Source organism: Actinia tenebrosa, unplaced genomic scaffold (genome assembly GCF_029948245.1).
Source record: "Actinia tenebrosa isolate PJP-AT-01 unplaced genomic scaffold, QUT_ActTen_1.0 PGA_scaffold0__85_contigs__length_37466705, whole genome shotgun sequence".
In the NCBI taxonomy this organism is placed as follows: Eukaryota; Metazoa; Cnidaria; class Anthozoa; order Actiniaria; family Actiniidae; genus Actinia; species Actinia tenebrosa.
Genome location: NW_028292569.1, coordinates 9,382,189 through 9,404,782, shown reverse-complemented (window position 1 = coordinate 9,404,782; position 22,594 = coordinate 9,382,189). Strand labels below are relative to the sequence as shown.

General features: G+C 36.8%; 3 protein-coding genes and 1 long non-coding RNA gene across 5 annotated transcripts; 2 read left to right on the top strand and 2 right to left on the bottom strand.

Moving 5' to 3' along the window:
- Window positions 1-4,550: 4,550 nt before the first annotated feature.
- On the bottom strand, window positions 4,551-9,129 carry LOC148913406 (uncharacterized). Its single transcript, XM_089031485.1, has 4 exons — window positions 8,591-9,129; window positions 8,101-8,243; window positions 6,480-7,538; window positions 4,551-6,308 (listed from the first exon to the last, which is right to left on the bottom strand). Exons 1-4 carry the CDS (start codon window positions 9,003-9,005, stop codon window positions 4,551-4,553), a joined length of 3,375 nt encoding a protein of 1,124 aa, XP_088887611.1. The 5' UTR covers window positions 9,006-9,129.
- Window positions 9,130-12,810: 3,681 nt separating this feature from the next.
- Window positions 12,811-17,001, top strand: LOC148913404 (V(D)J recombination-activating protein 1-like). 2 transcript variants are annotated; one of them, XM_089029324.1, is made up of 3 exons: window positions 12,811-13,059; window positions 15,506-16,420; window positions 16,869-17,001. In XM_089029324.1, coding segments are annotated over exons 2-3 (915 nt in total). In that variant the 5' UTR covers window positions 12,811-13,059; window positions 15,506-15,507; the 3' UTR covers window positions 16,871-17,001. The 2 variants fall into 2 exon arrangements, with proteins under 2 accessions (XP_088885450.1, XP_088885446.1); XM_089029320.1 differs by lacking the exon at window positions 12,811-13,059 and having other exon boundaries at window positions 14,853-16,420.
- LOC148913405 (uncharacterized) lies at window positions 13,386-14,808 on the bottom strand. The gene is made up of 2 exons (XR_016119657.1): window positions 14,607-14,808; window positions 13,386-13,835 (listed from the first exon to the last, which is right to left on the bottom strand). It is a non-coding gene; the product is annotated as an uncharacterized LOC148913405 (long non-coding RNA).
- LOC148913403 (uncharacterized) lies at window positions 16,889-18,813 on the top strand. Its single transcript, XM_089029326.1, has 4 exons — window positions 16,889-17,021; window positions 17,187-17,370; window positions 17,888-17,996; window positions 18,178-18,813. Exons 2-4 carry the CDS (start codon window positions 17,241-17,243, stop codon window positions 18,278-18,280), a joined length of 342 nt encoding a protein of 113 aa, XP_088885452.1. The 5' UTR covers window positions 16,889-17,021; window positions 17,187-17,240; the 3' UTR covers window positions 18,281-18,813.
- Window positions 18,814-22,594: the final 3,781 nt, after the last annotated feature.

Here is a 22,594-nt window from a genome sequence, read left to right as displayed (position 1 = left end):
AGAGTGTAAGACTGTGAACGAGCACCGCAAACATTGTTTTAAATCAGTTTATCTGTCGCAATTAGCTTGTGCTTTAACTAGGTAAATGTCTTACTTTATGTATTGTTGTAAATTATAGCACTAAAGACATTTACATAGTTAAAAGCACGAGCTAATTGCGACAAACTGATTTAGGCAATTAGCTGAAAATTTGAAAATTACATATTTAGGTCAGGCACTGAAAAAGTAGTAGTAAAATACAAAAAGAGGAGGGGGGGGGGGAGAAAAAAGGGGGAAAACAAAAGATATGATAAAGAGAGCTCATAAATAGAATGCAAGTAAAAGAATTATACTAGAGTATCTTGTTTATAAGAGAAAATTATCTCATTAAAATGTTTTTTCTTGAAATTTTTGTTATTCGAGTTCTTTAAATTTTCGCTCAAAGAATTCCAATATTTTGTAGCAGCAAAGTTATAATAACATTGAATAAACTATAATTAGTTCTCGCATATGGTAAAGAAAAGTTTGAATTGGCTGCAAGTCTAGTGTCATAACTGCGTCTGCTATTGACACGTGAAAAATATGAGTTGAAAACATTAGGAAGATTGCTGTGGTGAAAATCATGAATGAAAATGGCGGAAATGCAGAAATAGATTTGCTTATTGGTCTTCCTGTGGTACGTAATTTCATTGATTGGTCTTCCTGTGGTATGGATGCGATTGCGGTTTTCTTAAAGGTCGCGCGGGCTCATAAGTAAAAAAAATATGGCGGTTGATTATGGGGTAAAATACCGGTCAAAAATACGTGTAGTATACATGTATTATACAAGTATCATACATGTAATGGCGTTTGGAACGTGTACTTAAATACATGCTTTCAATTAAATACAGGTTTGTTAAACATGTATTTGTAAAGAAAGTGACAAGATACATGTGTGTGGTACATGTATCACGTCCTTGATACATGTATTGAAAACAAAGAGATAGGACGTGATTGGTTGGTAAATGTATCACAGTAATGAGAATACAGGACATGATTGGTTGTTTAATTAATCCGTTTTTGAAAGTGTCAGAGATGTTATTATACTTGCTCATGTTGAAAACCCTTTAATAACTGACAGAGGTCAACAGGCATGAATAACTGCTAAGTATATAAAGTTGTTACTGACTGCAAAATGAGTGGCTTTTCAGATCAACAGTCATTGAATAACTACTAAGTAAAGTATGCTACTCGTTACTGGCTGCAAAATGAGTGGCTTTTCAGAAGAAATATCAAAGTTTCTTGAATTAACCTCCACTAATTGAGGCAAAAAATACAATTAATCAAAATGTTGATGAGCTCAGTATTATACTAGCAAAAACGTCTCTAAGCCCACTATGAAATATGCTGCCTTATAGTCTCACAGTTAAACATAGAAGGACAGCTTCCTTCAGTATTAAATGACGATGCGCAACTAACTTGCCGTTCTGGTTAAAGAACTTTCGTCAAACTGTGAGACGTCTTTATGAAAATAACACGGGGGCAATCAACGGACGTCCAAAAGCGATCATAACTTTGTAATATTTTTGCGACGAATGAGATATACCGGGATGGAACAGACTTACGAGTTTATGGAGGAACTTTGAGGAATTTGAGGGCTCTATTTAATTTTTTTTCTACTGGTTCATTGTTTTCATCGAATTTTCCCCAAATAGATGTATTTTTTACATTCAGCATAGTATTACGTAGAAAATCCGACGTCGAAGCATCCTGGCTATAGTCTTGTACATGCGCAGTTAATGTCACAGAAAGTGTCAAGTTCTATTGTTGAAAACAATAGCTTACTTGTATTTGATACACGTATTTAGACATGTATTTTGACTTGTATTTCGCGTCATAGATGATAGTAATAACGGTAGAGGCTATTTCGCGAGACTCAAAACGACATTCCGAAAATGACGTCACCTTCGTGTTCCCGACGGAATGATTGTCTCGATAGTGAAGCTACCGGAAATCACGCCGTGTTGAAGTCGTGTTGAAGCCGTTTGTTGAGCGTTTGAACGTGTAAATCGTGATTAATTTTTAAATAAAAATAAGAATCTCTCAATAATGTCGTACCTTATGTTATTAAAATCGTTTTATAGCCATTAATTGAAAGAAGAAACAATGTCAGCCTGATTCACGCGAAGTAATGTAAACAAACTCAGTTATGAACACTATTTCGCGTGAAGGAAGTTGACAACCGGAAGTAAATATGATGGATGGTCCTTTTGGCGGGAATTTCAGAAGTTTGCCGGGAAATGTGGTAAAAATCTTGATCGAGATGGACTATATTTTGAATCATTTGAATGACTCTCTGGAGACAAATTTTCAGTGGCAAATCTAAGCGGGGGAGGGGGGGGGGGGGGTTGGGAGTTGCAACCCCCCTATGAGAGCCATCGTGATTTATTATTATTATCATAATTTTTCATGACAACACCAACAGCATTGCGAGTTTCATTAAAACACATTTTGCTCGCTTTTTTTCTATACGCCGTGTGTGGGACCTGAAACAACCATGCTCGCCTGCAGCAAATAATTGTCTCCCTAACCCTTTGGTCTGCTATATCTCTCTACCACCTCAATCAATGCTACAACCCCCCCTTTGAAAAAATCCTGGATCCGCTCCTGATTTTGGTTATGTTTCGAATGAGCTTGAAGCCTTAGAGGTGCTTAGACATTTTGAAACTGCTACAACAAGTAAATTCTGTGTGTTTTACTGCAAGAATTTCGCAAGAAAAGGTATGTTGGCATTTTTGATAAAAAAATGCTAAGCTCTCTTAATGATCAATACTCCTTCCCTCTACCCTCCTCCCAGAGTCCCTGGAAAAAAATTCAAGATAACAATTATTCTAATTTATAAGGTTACAACTATGACTACTGTAGTAATAAATGATTTTTATAGTATATATGTATTAAGAGAGGATGTCAGCAAAAATCGACCATACGCCGGCAACATCCGAAAAATCGAATTCGCTCATATTTTGGTATTAGGAATACCTTGATGCGATATAAACCGTGGTATACTTCATTTGCCAAAATATTGCTTTATTTCCGAGAAAAACGAGAAAAACAAATTCGTGCATAATTGACTCTCTGAGAGAGTCAAAATATACTCCAACTTTGGGGGCCTCGCGCGCCTTTGCAAAAATATCTACAGACTCAATCTTGGGAAATTATTTGGGATAGTGTTTTAACATTAAAAAGATGGAATTTCACGGTGTTCGAATAAATTCATAGTGGCGAAAAATATTTATTCACCAGGGTACTTTGACTTCGCGTCAAAAATGAGGAATTTTCAAAAAATGATTTATCCGTGTGCTAAATAAAATAAAACGTTGATATTAAGAAATTGAAAAGCTAAAATAATGTTCTAATCGTGGGTGAAGTCATTTTTGGGGGTTTTTGTTCTGCGATGAGAAATAAAATCTAAAAGTTACAGAAATTTTGAAGAGCTCAGACGGTCGGCCAAATCAAAGCGATTGACAAATTTGCATAACTTTTTGGATTTTTAAATCTTAATTTGGCTAAGTATCATAAAAACATCATCAGCATACAAGTTCAATGTAATATAATGACAAATACCGCAAGAATTTCGTTTTTACATTTGATTTTACCTAGAATTTAACAACAATTTATGCCCGGGAACTTCTGTTTACAATCATTTAGTGACTGAGCGGCAGGGCTGAAATGTGTAACGCGACAGATTTAGTTTTTGCAATTTAAAAATAAAGTCTTTTTCTTTTCAATTTCAGAGAAATAAAAGTATTTATTTGTTTGTTTGTCTCTTTAATTTTTCAAGAGAAATCGAAAATCGACTTTTTTCGAGTGAGAATCTGAATGAGAGATCGAAGGCAATCAAACCGTTTAAATCGGATTCAACCGGCTTGTGATCATAATCCTAAACGCATAGTCCCAGTCCTAGATCTGAGACAAGTTCCGAGTTGAATAATTCTTCACAACAGACTTTAACCGTTGTTTTATCAATCGGAAAAAATTGACGTTTGCAGCAATTTTGTCACTATCATCTGCCTATATTTTTTCAAGCAATACTCTTATCGAGTATACTAGAAAAAACTTGATTTATCATTATTTTAGTTAAAGTCTCTACATATTGCTGTATTTGTATATATAAATACAGCAATCACAGAAATCTGATTCAACCAGGCATATCATAGTTAAGTATACGACAATTAAGTAACCATATAATTGATTCGACTTCTAAAGCGCGGACTATACCTGCTTTCGAAATAAACCGGCTACAAGGCTGGACTATAGTTTTATGTACTGCTTGCACAACTACATTGCCTGACAAGTTCATTGAGAATATCGATGTACGGCATTTTGCGATTGACTGTAATACTGGATATATCAAGTTCGAAAGCAGCACAAATATCTTTCAGCATGGCAATAGAGAATCTTGGAAGTTTTGATTGTGAAGACATTTTGCAGATGTCGTAAGTGTGATACATTATTGGGTGTTGAAGAGTAATTGCATTCATCACTTCATCCGTCAGTTCTTGCACATCTCTGTTCACAATTTCTCCAACATTTCATCCCATTACATCTTTTTCATAAGAGTCTAGATTTTTTGCTTTTGCTAAGCGAGAAAAAAAATTTGAAATTTGCTGAGAAGATAGAAAATCCTCTTTCCGGAACATGCAAGAGCCATCAGCATTTTTGGCTTTTCTCATTGACTTAGATACAGTTCGTGGATCTGCTTTTTGCCCAGTTAATTCACCATTTTTAAAGACTTCCATGAGATAGTTTTTTTGGGTTTCAGTAAACCTTTTCCTCTTTCCTGTAGACTTCAAGGCCCAACCCATCGGAAGTACTGAATCTGCCATACTATTTTCTGATTCAAGCGTGTCTGGCTGAGGGAATGTTGGAACTTCACTCATCCCCTTTTCGAGTTTTGAGGCGTAACCTATCATTGATTTGTCATAAAATGTCTGAAGTTCAAGGGAATACTTGTGTTTTCCAATGTCCAGATGTTTTTCAAGTGAAGAATACCGCTGAAACGACTTTGTACAGCCCTCCTCTGGACAACAGAACAGCTTTTTATCAGCATCTGCCTGTAGATCCTCAGCGTCGCCTTTGCCACAATCAGCATTACCACCAGCATCGCCATCATCATTGTCATCATCATTATCATAACAATCATCAATGCTATTACCTTCATCATCATCGTCACTGGCATCATCTTTGCTCTCTAATTTTGAACTTTTTGGGCCTTTTCGGGGTTTTACAGGAACAAATAAGATTTTGTTGCTATTATCATCCGACGTTTTGTTTAGTTTGGGTATGCCGGTTGGGAGACTTAGGTCATTCCAATTGATGGATTTCCCAGGACCAATCTCATAGGCTCTCCACATTTTCATTCCCTCTTCGCTGTATTGGATATTGTTAATATAGCTAATTCCATCAAATTTGACAGATTTGAAGCCTGATGTAGATTGTGGGCCACACAAAGTCACTGTTACGCCCGGTATGCCTCCAGATGACTCAATTGCTTGTTTCATTTGTTTGGCTGTTTCGATATCATGGCCTGAGTCCAAATATCTTTTCATGTGATTTTTGATGTTCGCGGCCTTTCGATCACATGCGCCTTTCCCTCCTTGTGGATCCGAAAAGTCGATCCGAGAAAGGCAGATTCCGTGTTTCGTAGCAATGTGCTTTATAGCAAGCATAGTTGGTGCCGAATGATAGCATCCAGCGTTATCTTGTTTCATGTAGACAAACTTTACACTTGATAAAATACTCTTGAGTTGCTGGAGGACATCATCGAAAATAGCCAAGACTGTGGGACTATCCTGAGTACAGCTTTCAAAAACATGAACAAAAGTCAACATGTTTATGTCATTATCCTTTGGTTTCGTTACAGCAACTGTAAGGTGCCAGGAAATCCCGCGCTTTCCAAACCAATCTCTTTGGCTTTCGCGAAACTTTCGCGGTACGAATTTCATGGCCCAATCAGATACAAGAACCACTGATTGATCATCCATATTTTTCAATATTTCATGTTTTGCGGTATCCTGGTTGATGGTTCGAAGAATATGAGCTTTCCACGCATCGATATTTTGAGCGGATTGATCTGTGGTATACTCCATCTCTTCTCTTTCTTCTAATGAGCAGTCAACGCCTTTAATGGCTGAACGTATTTCTTCAAGAGCACTAGGGAAGATGCTGCATCTATCACATTTTAGATTATGTTCGTGATCACAACACTTTTCGAAGCAGGGGTCGTCAGGGGAACTGAGAGCGAACACTCTGCAGTGATCGGCAACCACCGAGTTTTTTGAAACATGCACCTAAAATAAAATAAAAAGATAGTCGTCAGGAGGAGGAAAATGCATTAACTTCTTGTCTTTCTTTTTTCATTTTTTGTTTGTTTGTTTGTTTGTTTGTTTTTTGTCTTGTCAGTTTTCTTGTGTTTGTTGTGGTGTTAGCTTTAATACTTGAGTTTTAAAATTCAGTTTTACCTTATAATCGCTTTTAAGGTATCGTTTCGCTTGTTTTAGCTTTTCATTAGTCATGTTCGCCCACGTTAGTCCCTTTCCATAACTATCCCCAAGTGTCTCCACCACGTCTTCTAGATCATCAAAGGACTGGGCTCCATTTGCTGAAAAATAGTCCAGCCCTTGAAGGGATTTGCGGACGGACGCAGAGCAGGCACTGAGGATCCTGAGCAATGTGCTACGGCTTACTGGGTCAAAACCTGTTTCCGAGCAGTAACTTTGGTATTGACGTATTATTTGTTCCGGTATGAGAGTTCGAACCACATTTGGAACTTTTAGCTCACAGCCTGACGACAACTTGAGTACTCTTTCTCCGAAAGGTAAATCTTGAACTATGTGAGAGCTCGTAATGAATGTCAAAAAGTGCTCTAGTTTCTCGGGTTTTATATACATGCGCGTATTCTTTACGGGCGAGAGAACAGAACCTCGACCATGAAGTAAACGATGATGCCGCGCTATTTTAAGGCGGTATATCGATATGTCGGGTATCCATCTCTTTAAATCATTGAAGCTTACTTTATCTGCCATAAGGGAGAGGATCTGTCTCCTAGTGCTCCAATGATTGGCATTATTGTAACATTCACAAAGGGCTTCCATCAATGAAAAATCAAAAGTAGTATCGCCATGTTTAAGATTGGATTTTGCTAAAGAATCAAAGATCTTGTCGGACTGCCCAGGAGCAACTTCCTCTAAGCATGAAGCAACCACTTGTTTTCCTTTTCTTTTGTAATAACGTCTCGAGCGTTCAGATGCCTCGTCCCATGGGGTTGCTAGCACAAAGCGGACAGGACTAACATCTCTTGATGCTAAATAAGCATTGAGTTTTTCTCTTGGTGACAAATCGAAAAGAAAAGAACCGTCAACAGTTACACTAGAAATGTCCTCTTCGTGATATTGACTCACTGGCGTATTCGTCCACGTAGAAGACATTGAAATATTTGTTGGACTTAAAGGTAATGGCTGTTTAAAGAACACCTCCTCTTCTTTTTCTTCTTCTTCGTTTTGCTCTTTACTCCTCTTTTCCTAAAACCGGGAAAAGAAATATAAATCTTTATATTTTTTAAGTGGGTGTATGAATAAATTGGAATAAGGGTGCATGGAATGTGATAAATTCAGGTCCACCCCCCACTCAGCTTCTTCTATTTTTTTAAAAAAAAGGTACAAGGCAAAGTTGAGTATATTAGGCGAGTATATTATGGTCTTCCGGAAAAAAAGTTGTTTTGTCTCCCACCTTCCCCCCCCCCCCCCCCCCCCCCCTCTCCCCTTCCCATATTTCTAAGCTGTGGGCCTTGCTGCGTTCCTTGATGCGGGTCTGAGATAGACGGTTGGATGGAGGGATGGATGTATGGAGGATTGGCTGAAATGGATGGATAGACTGGAATGTGATGAAGGGAATGGAATAGATGGGATATAGAAGAATGGATGGAATATAAAAGGAATATAGAAGATATAGAAGAATGGAGGGAATGAGATTGGATAGATGGATGGTTGGTTGGTTGGTTGGATATACAATAGATGGAATGAGAAGGATGGATTGGATTATTTTAGCACCTTTTTAAATAAAGGCTTAGATTGGCAGACCTACCTCTATTCTCAAATGCTTTAGTTTTTCGAGTGTCTCTGTTTCCGCGTCAATGCATTCCTCATCTACAAACGAACTTCTAGATTTCTGTGTGTCAATATTACTGACCATCTCTCTTATTTTTTTCCTGCAACTCACGCAGATACCTGCCAAACAATGCACACTACGACTTAAAATACTACTTCCAGGGCCGTAACCAGAACTTTTACAGGGAGGGTGCATGAAAATCGGACCATTGATCGTTTCTTTTAAGAAAGCAGAACAAAAATAAATAATAATAAAAAAATAATAATAAAAAGGTAACCAGAAGAAAGCAGAACCACAAAAAAAAAAAAAAAAAGGAGATGGATGAGCGGACCTTAACCTTTTATTTGGGGGGGGGGGTGCACGTGCACCCTGCACCCCCCCCCCCCCCCTAGTTACGGCCCTGCTAACGGGACTGATATAGAAACATGCGTTTTGAGAAGAAATCATAAGCATGCAAAAACGTTACCTGCTCCAGATGGAATAAAAGTTCCTGTTTTCTTGAATATCAATTCCGACTCGTCTTTTCCAATGCCCTTGTCGCTCTTTGGCCACTTCGATTTTGATTGGCCATGATTTGAGATCGATGCGGGAACTCTACATCTAGTACTAGAGCCCCTTGTCCACCCTAGTCCAAGTATTGAGCGATGATGGGGACATATCGTCCAATCATTTATTTCTTTTGGTCGTCTGAACTGTCCTGCACGACCAAGAATCAAATCGAATTCACTTTCAAATCCAGAGAAACCAAACAAAGTCTTGTGTCGAGCTATATCCTTAGTGCATGAAAGCAAGGGAACAACGAGAGCATCTTGCGTCCTATCTTTTCTGCTATAACCACATAATCCACCAATAATCGATTTAAAGGAGCAACAAACTTCCATGGAAATAAAGTTAGCAAATCATAACGTGGATAAAAGCGTTAATGACTGAAGAATGGATGTTGTTTGCGGCAATATACAAAAGGATTGCGGCAATTTAATTTCATGTGTCAATCATCTATCAAAGTCTCCCCTGAAGTTAGTTTTTGTATTGTAATCAATTTCCCACTCGAAAAAAGTCATTGAAACGGGGGTTGAATCATTTTTCGATTTCTCTTGAAAAATTAAAGAGACAAACAAACAAATAAATACTTTTATTTCTCTGAAATTGAAAAGAAAAAGACTTTATTTTTAAATTGCAAAAACTAAATCTGTCGCGTTACACATTTCAGCCCTGCCGCTCAGTCACTAAATGATTGTAAACAGAAGTTCCCGGGCATAAATTGTTGTTAAATTCTAGGTAAAATCAAATGTAAAAACGAAATTCTTGCGGTATTTGTCATTATATTACATTGAACTTGTATGCTGATGATGTTTTTATGATACTTAGCCAAATTAAGATTTAAAAATCCAAAAAGTTATGCAAATTTGTCAATCGCTTTGATTTGGCCGACCGTCTGAGCTCTTCAAAATTTCTGTAACTTTTAGATTTTATTTCTCATCGCAGAACAAAAACCCCCAAAAATGACTTCACCCACGATTAGAACATTATTTTAGCTTTTCAATTTCTTAATATCAACGTTTTATTTTATTTAGCACACGGATAAATCATTTTTTGAAAATTCCTCATTTTTGACGCGAAGTCAAAGTACCCTGGTGAATAAATATTTTTCGCCACTATGAATTTATTCGAACACCGTGCAATTTCATCTTTTTAATGTTAAAACACTATCCCAAATAATTTCCCAAGATTGAGTCTGTAGATATTTTTGCAAAGGCGCGCGAGGCCCCCAAAGTTGGAGTATATTTTGACTCTCTCAGAGAGTCAATTATGCACGAATTTGTTTTTCTCGTTTTTCTCGGAAATAAAGCGATATTTTGGCAAATGAAGTATACCACGGTTTATATCGCATCAAGGTCTTCCTAATGCCAAAATATGAACGAATTCGATTTTTTGGCTGTTGCCGGCAAAATTTGATTTTGGTCGATTTTTGCTGACATCCTCTCTTAACTTTTTCCATTTATAAGATGTTATGTCATTATATACACATGGCATGAATCACAGAGACATTCTGTAGTATTTGTTAATAGCATGTTGCTTAACCTGGAAAATGAAATGAAAAATTCTAAAAGAATTTGCATTACACCAAAAGTGAAAGAACAGAAAGAGAAAAATAAAATAGATAAATTGAATTTGGTGTGAAATGTGATTGTCCGGGTGAGTGTAGTCTTGAAAACACTTTCAGCGCTTGTCTTAATTTTAAGAAGGAAAGGAAATGGTCATCCATCTCACGGCATCGAATGGAAAAGTCTACCTCAGAAAGGATATTAATGCTATGTAATGACAAATATAATTATGTATCAGGATCCCTGTGTATTTTTAAAACCCACGTGACCACCCTCGTGTTGTGTAATAAAATGACTGACTGTAATCAAGTTTAAGTGTGTTGTGTTTAGTGAAAAATAGCCCGAATAAATGACGATTAAGTCAAAATCTCTACATATCAATACTAAGGATGATTTAAACAAGCTTTGAACAGGCTGGTATGATATGGACTGATATTTATATATGCCTATAAACGACATATCTAATAATAGAATTATTGATAGACTAGCTGAGCTAAATAATTTACCATCACTTAGTTTAACTTCGCCTATTACAAATATTCCTCAGTTATCAAACTTCGATGGTGATTTGCATATGCCTTTAGAAAATAACTTCGGCTATTATACAACTGAAGAAATCAAAGCTAATACAGATATAAACGATTGTGCATTGAATCGTAGAGCTTTTGGTGCGCTGCATTGTAATATACGCAGTCTTGCAGCCAACCATGACAATCTTTGTCAACTGTTGAAAGAGCTGGATTATACACTTTCCTTAATTGCAATAACTGAAACAAAATTCACGAAAGACAAAACACATGTTATGAATGTCAATTTAGAAGGTTATGAATTTATTCACAAACCAAGTTTTTCGAATGCAGGCGGAGTTGGTTTTTATGTTAGAAACGACATAAAATGCATCGGAAAAATTTTTACCAGTAAAATGGGAGGGGTTTGAAAAATGTTTTCAGAGAATTGGGGGGGATGCAACATTTTTAGAAGAAGGTCCGAGAGATCGCCCGGGGGGAATAGTTATTTTTTTGGGACTTCAAGGGGGGGGGGGGGGGGGGGTCTTAAGAATTGTTATGTTATTTGAAGATTTCACCTGCCCCCCACCCTGCCATACATTATGAACGCAGCCTAAGACCAAAACTCTTGATGATCTGTACACACAAAAATAACTTGCAATAAACTGATAATCAATATTTTACAGATAAAAGCAGGTATAGTATAAATTGAATTAAGAAACCTTTCAATTTGGGACAGTTTTTTGATTGGTTACCCCACAAAGACGCAAGGCATTATGGGGATGGGAAAGTAGAAAGTACACATGACCATTTATTATTTATCACCTGTGGGGAGAAGGGGGGGGAGGGGGGCACAATTGAAACATAAAAATCCCTAACTAAACTAAGAATAAGTAATCACGACCGGCTAGAGACCTAAAAGGGCAGAAACTCGGGCCACAAAGAGATATAGGAAAGGAAGTGTTTACATTGCTACGCTGTAGAAGATCAAAGATACTTCCTTATAAAATGCCCTATTTACTCCAGGCTAGCTAGTAAGCATGAATGTTTAGAACCTATCAATGTCCTTTCAGAGGACCAACTATTTTTAATATTCATAGATCTTCCACACAATCTAGAAGTAGCAGCGGTAATATATATCTATAATTGCTTGCTTTCAGTTGCCAAATCTTAAAAAGTCTATATAATGAAAACTGCGTATAACACTGTGTATATGGTTTATAGCTATGTAAAATACCTATGTATTTAGCACATATTCATGTTTATATACATGCTTATGTATATGATATGTATGTATATATATATATGAATATTCATATTTTATATTTGAACCAAGTCCATATGTATGATGAAGTACAAAACTCCAAATAGAATCTGTCTTTCTGAGTTGACTTTTGTTGCATCATAAAGATTAAGACTGATACCCCCAAAAAGCACAATCTTGTTTATGACTCCCATACTAAAGGTAGCTAATGAGTGATTCCCCCTTTTGATACCTAGTTGGTGTTTGAAGCTATCGCATTTATTACATATTGATATTTTGGAATAAAAAGATTCATACTTGTATTCGCGGGTTATTTTAATTTAAATCCCGACGCACGAATGATGTTTTAGTATTTGTTTACCGCGAAGGACCCCGCGAACGTAAACTATAACCTTCAAATGCTATATGGAACTGCTCTAAACATTCAAGCACAATGAAAAGCAAAGGACACTGAGATGACAATGATCGCCAGCACATCTCACAAACTACGCTTCCCCCGACGAGATATCTTTCTAACTGAACTTATATATTACTCGGCTTGTAGTGTTAGAGAGAACAGCTTTTCTGTTATCCTAGCATGGAATACAGGAATATAGCAAGACCAGTCTTATACCACAACACTTGGTAGTTTCATAACACGCTATCATATTCAGCAAATCATGATCGTGGTCTATGTTCTTTATAAATAGCCTGGGGCATCCCCTAATCGGGAAGCGATCCCATTGGTTAACATCCTGTCACATCATCGCACTTGTCAGGCAGCGTGCACTAGGATATGCAAATCTGATCAATGTTTACACATGAAGGAACAACAATCTTGTGAAAGTTAAATAACAAGCTCAAAATGATAGATTTTAGGGTTACGTTTTCCAACTGAACACCGTGGAATCAAGCGAGATGATCTAGTCGGCTATAACTACCTGACAGACTTTCAATCCACCTCGTAGCAATGGCACTATTTTAGTCCTCGCAATCCATGTTTTGAATTGAAGAACGAAAACTTATGCGACTAGGTTTTGGAGGCAAGACAACTTACTTAATCCAGAGAAACGGTTTGAAGGTAATATTTTGATAGTTAAATTATTCCTTGGCCGGCTTTAGTTGATTTATGCATTCTATTTTGTATGTCTTGCGGAATCGAGATGGAAGTGCGACTTGTGGGCAGAAATAGAGATAGATCAGAATTGCTCGCTTCTTGCACAAAAATCCACTTTGTTGTCCTAACTGCTGTTCGTTCTGTACTTCCAAAAATCTTTTCATTGGGATATTATTATTAATTAGTAATATCAATAGGTGTGTAGTGACTAGACTGAAATGAATCCTGCATGGATGTTGTTTTCTTCTGATTTGACTTCGACTTCATTAACTACAATGTTAGTTTTAATCATTCAGTTTAGATAAAAGCTTAGCACTAAAAATTCTACAGTTACAATGTAAGACAGTATTACTGCTTTGCACTAAAATCACAATCTGTCAAAATAAGACTGTCAGACTAAAACCAAGATTTACGCCAACTGTTAATTCTACCCAACACATCTTAACTCTTATGAATCGATCTCCAATGAAGAACTTTGTGAGTCAACAGAATAACTTCAAAAATAATACGCAGAATGATGCAGTTGACTAGTGGCGCTGTTGAAGTACTCAATGGTGTTATGTGCACAGATTTCATAGTTTTGAAGACCAATCTAGAAGTAGTGTTCTGAAGTCTTTGAATTTTGAGTCGTTGACAGTTGTACAAGCATCGTCAGGAGTACGAATATAATTCCCTCTACATCTATACTTTGTTATTTCTACAGCTAGTTGTTGCTCTAATTTCTTGTGGCCGTCCTCAGTCTGTAAATAAATCAAAAGTTCAAATATGAAAGTCAGAAGGTAGTATATAATAATAATATTAACAATAATAATAATATTAACAATAATGATGATAATAATAATAATAATAATAATAATAATAATAATAATTGAACTGTTGAACTGTTGAACTAGTGTCAAGAGAATATTCTCTTGACTAGTATACATCAAACGTTGAAATAAACGAATAAAAATGATGATAACGACTCGTTGCTAGAGCGCATTATAATTGATCTGAAGGAAAAGATATGAAAGTCTGAGAATACAAAATTTCCTTGAAAATTTTTAAAATATATTTAGGTTATTGCGTGACACGGTTGGTAATGTGAACACACGAGTGAAATCTCGAGCTTACAAAAATGTATGGAACGAAAGAAAGAAAAAAAAAAAAAAATTCAATAGGTAAAAAACTGAACATACTTTGCTCCTGTGTTGTTGTAAATGGTATTCATAGCTATTCTAAGTGGTTTTTAGCCGTTTTAGAGCAGTTTTTTTTTGCCTTTGTAAACACGACGTACATAACAGTGGCTGAAGAGATGGTACGGAAAACTTTCACCACCGAACGTGAAATCAAAGGCGCATTTTTACTTGTTATTTAAGTTTCCTTGATCTTATTTAATATATTCCGATTCTTCTTTGCGGTGAGGTTCTTTATTTTTCCTGCACTTCTGCGAACTATCTCTAACTTCAGGCGCGGATCAGAAATTCTCATCCTAAACAGAAAAATCCCGGTTTTAGCTTCAAGTTTTGTACCTTTTTATTAGTCTTCCTCCTCATCATGTTCCACTGGTTCTTTCCCCCTTGTAGGCCTCTCTTCTCTCCTGTCAGCCTCTAAACGGTTCACGTAAATCAAGTATAAAATGCAGACGATCATCTCAATCATCTCGTGTATTTCTTCTACTAAGTCCATGATGTAGGGAAAATGAACTGATTTTGACCCGAAGTTTAGAAACAAGGTGTATCGTCGATACTACATATTCCTAACCGATAACTTATTTTCCTAACCAATGACTGATCTTCCTACCATCCTACGTCACATAACGCAGTTTGGACTAAAAATACTTTCAGCACAATACACGGCTGTTTCAATTACGACATTAGGTTCCAGGCGCGCGCGCGGCCAAATTGCGTTGCTAAGCTGCTTCTCTTCCTTGACAACGAAAATGGCGGCAATTTTGAAACTTTGTTTTCCTCATTCAGCAAAATTAAAACCGGTTTAAAAAACCTTTTCTTTCAAGTTAAGATTCCAAACACGAAATACAGGTAAGTTAATATAATCTTTTATCGAAATTCATTTTATTTATGGAAGTAAAAACGTTTTTCTTCGCAAAAATCAGGGTTTTTCTACCGAGTTAAGTTTCGTGGCTGAGCACGTAATCCTGAAAAATAAAGATATTCAATACGTGTTTACGGCTTCCACGAGCAAACAACATCGACAACTAAAACAAATTTTCGATTCTCATTTGATACGCATCTTAAAATTTAGAATACAGGTTAATGAAGTTTTTTTTTGGTTTAGTCTAAAAGCTTTTTTATTGACAGATGAATGGCTTCCCTGAAAGCGTAGCAAGTTTATAGTAATGGAGTTTCACTTACGTGAACTAAAACTAAATAACATCGACAACTAAAACATATTTTCGATTCTCATTTAGTAATGGAGTTTCACTTGCGTGAACTGAAGGTATCTTGTCGTGTTTGTGGATTTAAGGCGGGAAACTCGCAAGGATATGTTTACAAAACGTCTACAAACCATGTTGCAGACAAATTACAAGTCGCATATGGTTTATCTGTCCAAGACGACGACGAAAATGTTCATCCACAAAATGTGTGTGTCAACTGTTACGTGAAAAGCTTTAACGCATGCAAAAATTTGAATTACAAGTGCAGCACTCAACCAGTTGTTTGGCACCCGCATGAAAAAGAAGACTGTGAAACATGCGAGAGTTTTGCAAGAAGAAACCGGGGAGGCAAAAAACCAAAGGCGAGAAAGGGAAGAGGACGCCCCAAACAAGGTTTAAGAAGCGATGGCATTAACCCTTCTCAAAAGGCAATATATATTCCTTCAGAAATAGTTCCGGCCGCGCTTATGAATCCCATGCCAAGCATCGAGAGATTTTCCAATATTAGTGAGGAGCTGATCTGCCCTATTTGTCGTGAAGTACTGGACAGGCCATTACAAGCAAGTTGCGACCATTTTTTTTGTTACTCTTGCATCGAGAATTGGATTCATTACGTCGGAGACGGTGCTGGGTGTCCCGTATGCAAGAGGACAATTAAGATTCAAGAGCTTCGAAAGCCGCCCAGACTACTATTAAACCTCCTGTCAGCATCCTGTCTAAAATGTGCTATCCGTAAGTCCCTTGTAAAACTCGAACAGCTTGCACAACACGAGTCTAGCTGCACCTCTTACACGACTGGTCGATGCACCACGCTTGTTAGCGAAGTTCTGAAAACCACGTTATCGGCTCCATTGTCGCAGGTAGAAGAGTCCCTGACAACTCATTTAATGAAACGAAAGTTGACCGCTTCCGATTCCCCTACCGTTGTTTTACGGACTGGCGGAAACTGTAAGTATAGTAAAGTATGTGATTAGAATCTCAGTAGCGAATAGATTTTGAAAGCTAAACACCGAGTTTTGCTGCACGCAATGACGTGAGTGGATGAAGCAAGCCTCGAAAAATGATGGGGGGGGGGGGGGGGGGGGGAGTCACTTCATGAATTAAATACATTCCATAGATTGTACTTTTTCGTGGCCGAAAACTGTACGCACCCAAGCTTCCCTCCTTCCCCACACTGCCAGCCCAGCCTCTCCCTTTGCAACGGCCATGAGTCTTAAACATCATTTGAAAGGTTAAAGAAAACAATCACTTGCAGCGTTGGCATATCAGTTTGATAGCGTTTGCTTAATGGTATGAGTTAAAACCATTTTCGTAGAGGGCGCAACTTTATTCTTTGCAGCCCTTACAAGTATCTATCCTATAGGCAGTGGAATAACCACATCTTCATTTGTGTCAGGAAAAGAAAGTTCAAGACATTCGGTCAAAGTCGTGGTGTGGAAAAGGGCCATGTAAGGAAGAACTTGACAAGCAATTAAAGCAGATTGGTGCTGAACGCCAGGCTTATCATGGTGGGACATTCAATGGCAACCACACACACAAATGCCTTAAGGTATTAAATTATGTTTTTGGAGGCTTTCATTTCCTCTATATAATACTATAAATAATTGTAAGCTACATATAATCTAAGTGGGAAAAGAAAAAAAAATTAAATATAGGTTTTTTTAATAAATAGATGGTTTTGTTCCTTCTCTTATCCCTTATTCATTACCTGTAGGAAACAAATATCAAGCTGTTAGTTGAGGTACCAGTTGTTGTCTCTAGTAAAGTAATGCCCAATTTAATACAAGAGGCCAATGATATGAAGCAGAAATTTAAAGAAACACTGGAATCATTTGGGAAATGCCACAGGATATATACTACGAAAGAAAAGCTATGCAATAGCCAAATCATAATCCTTGGTAAGATATGTATATTTAACAATAATAACATTTTATACACACTGGTTAACTAATTTTCAGAAACAGTGAGGGCAAAGGAATGTTTTCAAAGAGTATGTGCTATTCCCATTGGTTGCTTTGATAAATAAAAATAAGAATTTTTCATAAGTATTGTCACTCCAAAAAGATAAAAAAGCACATTTACATCAGGTCTATATTGTCTGTCCTCTTAATGGCAAAAAATTTAAGTTATTTTGACATTTTTTAAAGTACCAGTATTAATTAATGACGACTTGTGGCACAAGAGGACAGACACATAAATAAACAGATCTACAGTACATTCAAAATATATATTATAGACCAAATTCAAAACTTGCACTGATATGAGGCTTGAGTTGTGAACAAAGAGATATGGCGTGATTTGTTACGCCAGATCGCTTTGAGTCATGCCAGATCCTTTTGTTCACAACGTAAGCCTCACATCAGTGCAAGTTTTGGATTTGGTCTATAACATTGATAAGATTGTCTTCCCTTTCAGAGAAAGAAATTGAAAGTTTCATGAAAGTGTACAGGCAAAACTTTCCTCATGCAACTGTTTTGCCAAAAATGCATTTCTTAGAGGATCACATGATCACATGGGTTAAGAGGTATCAGTTATGTAGTAACTATTATAAAATAATAACTATAACTGTCATAATAATAATATACAGTAGTAATATAACAATAATGGTAATAACAATGATGATGAAGTTGATTGTAAAGAGTGTCATGAAATAATAAACTTGTGATCCTTATTGACCAATTTAACTACATGTAATAACTTTGTAGGTATGGAATTGGTATGGGGCTGCTTGGTGAGCAAGGGGTCGAATCAATTCATCATGAGATTAATGACCCACTCCTGCATAAGACGAGGCTGCGACAAGCTTGAAAAAGTCATGTTGGAGCATCACAGACGTTGCTATCCAGCAAACATGACAAAAACACCAAAAGTAAAGAAGCGAAAAGTCTGCGAAGAATAAAGAAAAATTTATATTTTTGCTTTACCAAGTTTCAAAAGCTACTGTAAATTGATCGAGATATACTATAATTATAATATATCAATCTGAGGATAAACATAATAATAAGGTTTACACAATATCAGATTTACATGTAAATAGATTGTATATAAAAATAGAAATGAATTTACATGAAACCAAAATTAAAATGTCCCCATCATTGGCTCCAAGAAAGTAAACAACCTGGACAAGAAGCCACACTTGATTTTGGGGGGTAACACTTTTAGACGCGTGTAAAAAAAGCGGGAAATTACACCGGAAGTCGAGTAAACGATGAAAGCAATCGATTGATCAAGTATTCCAACATCGAAACCAACGCGAAAACATGGTCCACTTTGCATCCACAAAAAATAATTCATAAAAAGAAAACACGATATGACAATAAATACATTGCTTATACATCAAATTATTTGCTTACCTGAGTCATCAATTGCTCCTGTATTGAGAAACACTCCTCGAAAATACCACAACTCTGCGATAAACTTCACGTGCACGATTTCTCGATCATTCCCCAGATGGAAGGTAAACATCAAAAACGAAGTCTTCGGCGTATCCTCGTAACTTGAACGACTCTCAGCTAAGAGATAATGTTCTTTTTCTGAAGCTACTTAAAGCAATATTATTATTTCTTAACCATGAAATAAATAAAAACGCCGCAAACAACCACTTTCTTTCATAAGTAACGATCCTTCTCGGCGCCACGAGACGTAGTCGAGGGTTTGCATAACTGTCGAGAATTCCCCCAACCCCCCGAGTGTTGCTATCAGGCTATGTAAACACAGAGAAAAAAGTTTTCTATTGCTTTTATAAAATAAATATTAAGGGAAAACATTACCACTAGCAAGAAAATAAATCTTTATTTGAATTTGATTCTCATATCAAAATACAAATTCTCCGTACATCTCGAACTTCGATCGTTAGCCAATCAAATTTTGTGTAATAAACGCCAAGGAGGCAAATGTGAAGCGAGAAAGAATCGCTAGCTATTTTAAACATTTATCATTCTAAAACTTTAAAACAAATACAAAGAAATGTCCAAAGATTGAATAGAAATCTTAATAAAAGATTTCAGAATTGATTATCTTTACGAAAGTGATCAAAAGTGGATAACAAGTGTCACTGTGACTGGAATTCTCGGTTGAAAGAAACGTGGTTTTGCTCAATTTGACAGCGAGAAAACATGGCAGCGAAAACGACATCCCGAAAATGACGTCACCTTCGTGTTCCGACGGATTCGTTCCGTCGTACCGACTCGTAACGTGACCAACAACAAACAAGATGGCGCCGATGCGTTTCTACTACTTTTCTCTGTGATTTTCTTAATTCTTACATGAGGACTACCTCCAAGTTCCGTACAAAAATAAAGTTAAGATTTTAGGCAAAGTATTTTAACAGCAATTGTTTACAAAATCGTAACAATGTTTTATTATTGTGTCATTTTGGGACTCACGAAATAGTTGTTTTAAACTTTGGACGTTACTTCGCGAGTTCCAAAATGACAAGCTTTTTTAAGCTCAAATTTTCTCTTAAAATTCACAACTGTATGTCGAAACTCCCGGAGTAGTCAATCGATAAAAATCGGTATCAATAAAAATCGATAGAAATCAGCTGATTTGTATCGATTTTTATGGGAAATCGTTTAAAATCGATAAAAAAATGGGTGTGAGTTCGATTTTTATCGATTTTATCGATTATTATCGATCAAGATTTGACCGCTTTAATTCGATCCAATAATGAGTACAATCATATAATCAGCTTCATTTCACGGAAAGTATTCGAAAATATCGATGATAGTGCAATAGATTTTATAACTATTAATTCACAAGTAATAATATGTAGATCAGGCAGCTAATTATCAAAGTACTTTTGCTGTCTGTTCACTGATCACTATAACAAACTCCTGGTTTGTGTCAAGCTATGGTTACGAAAGAGTAATTTCCGGTGGTGTAAATCCGTAGCCACACGACCCTCGTACGATCATCGATAGAAATTGTTCAAGAACATAAATCGAAAAGAAAACGATTCATGTATGTATGTAATCAATCAATCGATAAAAATCGATACAAAAATTTAGTGTGAGTTCGATTTTTAACGATTGATCGATACAATCGATATCAATCAAATCAGCGGTATCGATTGTTATCGATTTATCGATTGGCAAAATTGATATCAATTTTTATCGATTGACTACTCCGGGCGAAACTGTATCCTTTTAGACTTCATTTTTTTAAATCGATTTACATCTATTTTCATAAACATACGACCTCGGTGCTCCAAGTTGCACGCTGAAATTTGTTTTTTTCGCTGCCGTCAATCAAACCTAATCAGTCGGTAACTTTCATATTTTTGATTTGCGGCAGCGAAAACCCAAATTTCAGCGTGTAACTCAGTAACTTAAAGTTGGTGATGCAATAAGGTAGGCGCATAGGCTCGTAGGCATGTAGGCGCTTACAGGCTCCTATTCTTGTGTGCCCGGAGTGGGAGGATGGGGGAGGGGGGGGGGGTACTCCCATAAATGAACTATACAGGGATGATGCGATGAAGAGGGTATGGTTTTTCGAGCTTCTTCTTTGATCCAGCCCCGCCCCTCAGTAATTCAACATCCCTATGTGTGTGTGTGTGTGAGGAGAGGGGCATGGATAGTTTCTGGTACTACACAATGTTATTTTGTTAATTGTTCATCATGACTAGTATCAAAACTACCTCATAGTCTGAAGTAGGGCAGGGCAGCCAAACCTTTTAGTATTTTGAACCAGAAATCTTGGCGTTTTAAATGAAAAATGATCACCATTATCCTGCAAAAGTGTGGATGGATTTCTTTAGAGAGATACTTAAGAGAGACATTGACTTGTTTCTATTCATAACTTAAGTACCTGCATCTTTTCAAGATACTGCCTTTTATCAGCCTTGTTTCTGTCAATACCATGATGACAGCCATAGACCTTTTATGCCATTTATCACAGATGGTGTGCCATCAAACTCTATTCTGCTAGAAATTGTTGATTTAGCATCTTCAAAGAACACTTTATGTTTTTTCCGAACATCTGTTTTGGTTTTATTTTTATAAAAAAAAAGATTTAATAAATATATTTTACATGTACATAGATGGATAAATCACTCACTTAATTCTATTTTTATTAATTGTTACAGATAAATATTACTATCGACTATGTCTCATTTTCTCATTGGGCTCTGAAGATGACTTACACTCAGGTTGTGGAATCGTCAGTCGCCACCAACTACAGTCTTTTTCAAGACTACACTCACCCGGACAATCACATTTCACACCAAATTCAACTTATTTCTTTCATTTTTCTCTTTCTGTTCTTTCACTTTTGGTTTAATGCAAATTCTTTTAGAATTTTTCATTTCATTTTCCAGGTTAAGCAGCATGCTATTAACAAATACTACAGAATGTCTCTGTGATCCGTGCCATGTGTATATAATGACATAACATCTTATAAAGAAAAAAAGTTAATACATATATGCTATAAAAATCATTTATTACTACAGTAGTCATAGTTGTGACCTTATAAATTAGAATAATTGTTCTCTTGAATTTTTTCCGGGGACTCTGGGAGGAGGAGGGTAGAGGGAAGGAGAAATGATCATGAAGAGAGCTTAGTATTTTTTTATTAAAAATGCATGCCAACATACCTTTTCTTGCAAAATTCTTGCAGTAAAACACACAGAATTTACTTGTTGTAGCAGTTTTAAATTGTCTAAGCACCTCTAAGGCTTCAAGCTCATTCAAAACATAACCAAAATCAGGGGCGGATCCAGGATTTTTTCAAAGGGGGGGGGGGGGGGGGGGGGGGGGTTGTAGCATTCATTGAGGTGGTGGAGAGAGCAGACCAAAGGGTTAGGGAGACAATTATTTGCTGCAGGTGAGCATGGTTGTTTCAGGTCCCACACACGGCGTATAGAAAAAAAAAAGCGAGAAAAATGTGTCCAGCACCCCTGTTTTAATAAAACTCGCAGTGCTGTTGGTGTTGTCATGAAAAATTATGATAATAACCCCCCCCCCCCCCCCCCCGCTTAGATTTCCCACTGAAAATTTGTCTCCAGAGATGTGAAGTTATTCAAATTGGTTGGTGTTGTCATGAAAAATTGTGATAACCCCCCCGCTTAGATTTGCCACTGAAAATTTGTCTCCAGATGTGAAGTTATTCAAATGATTCTAAACA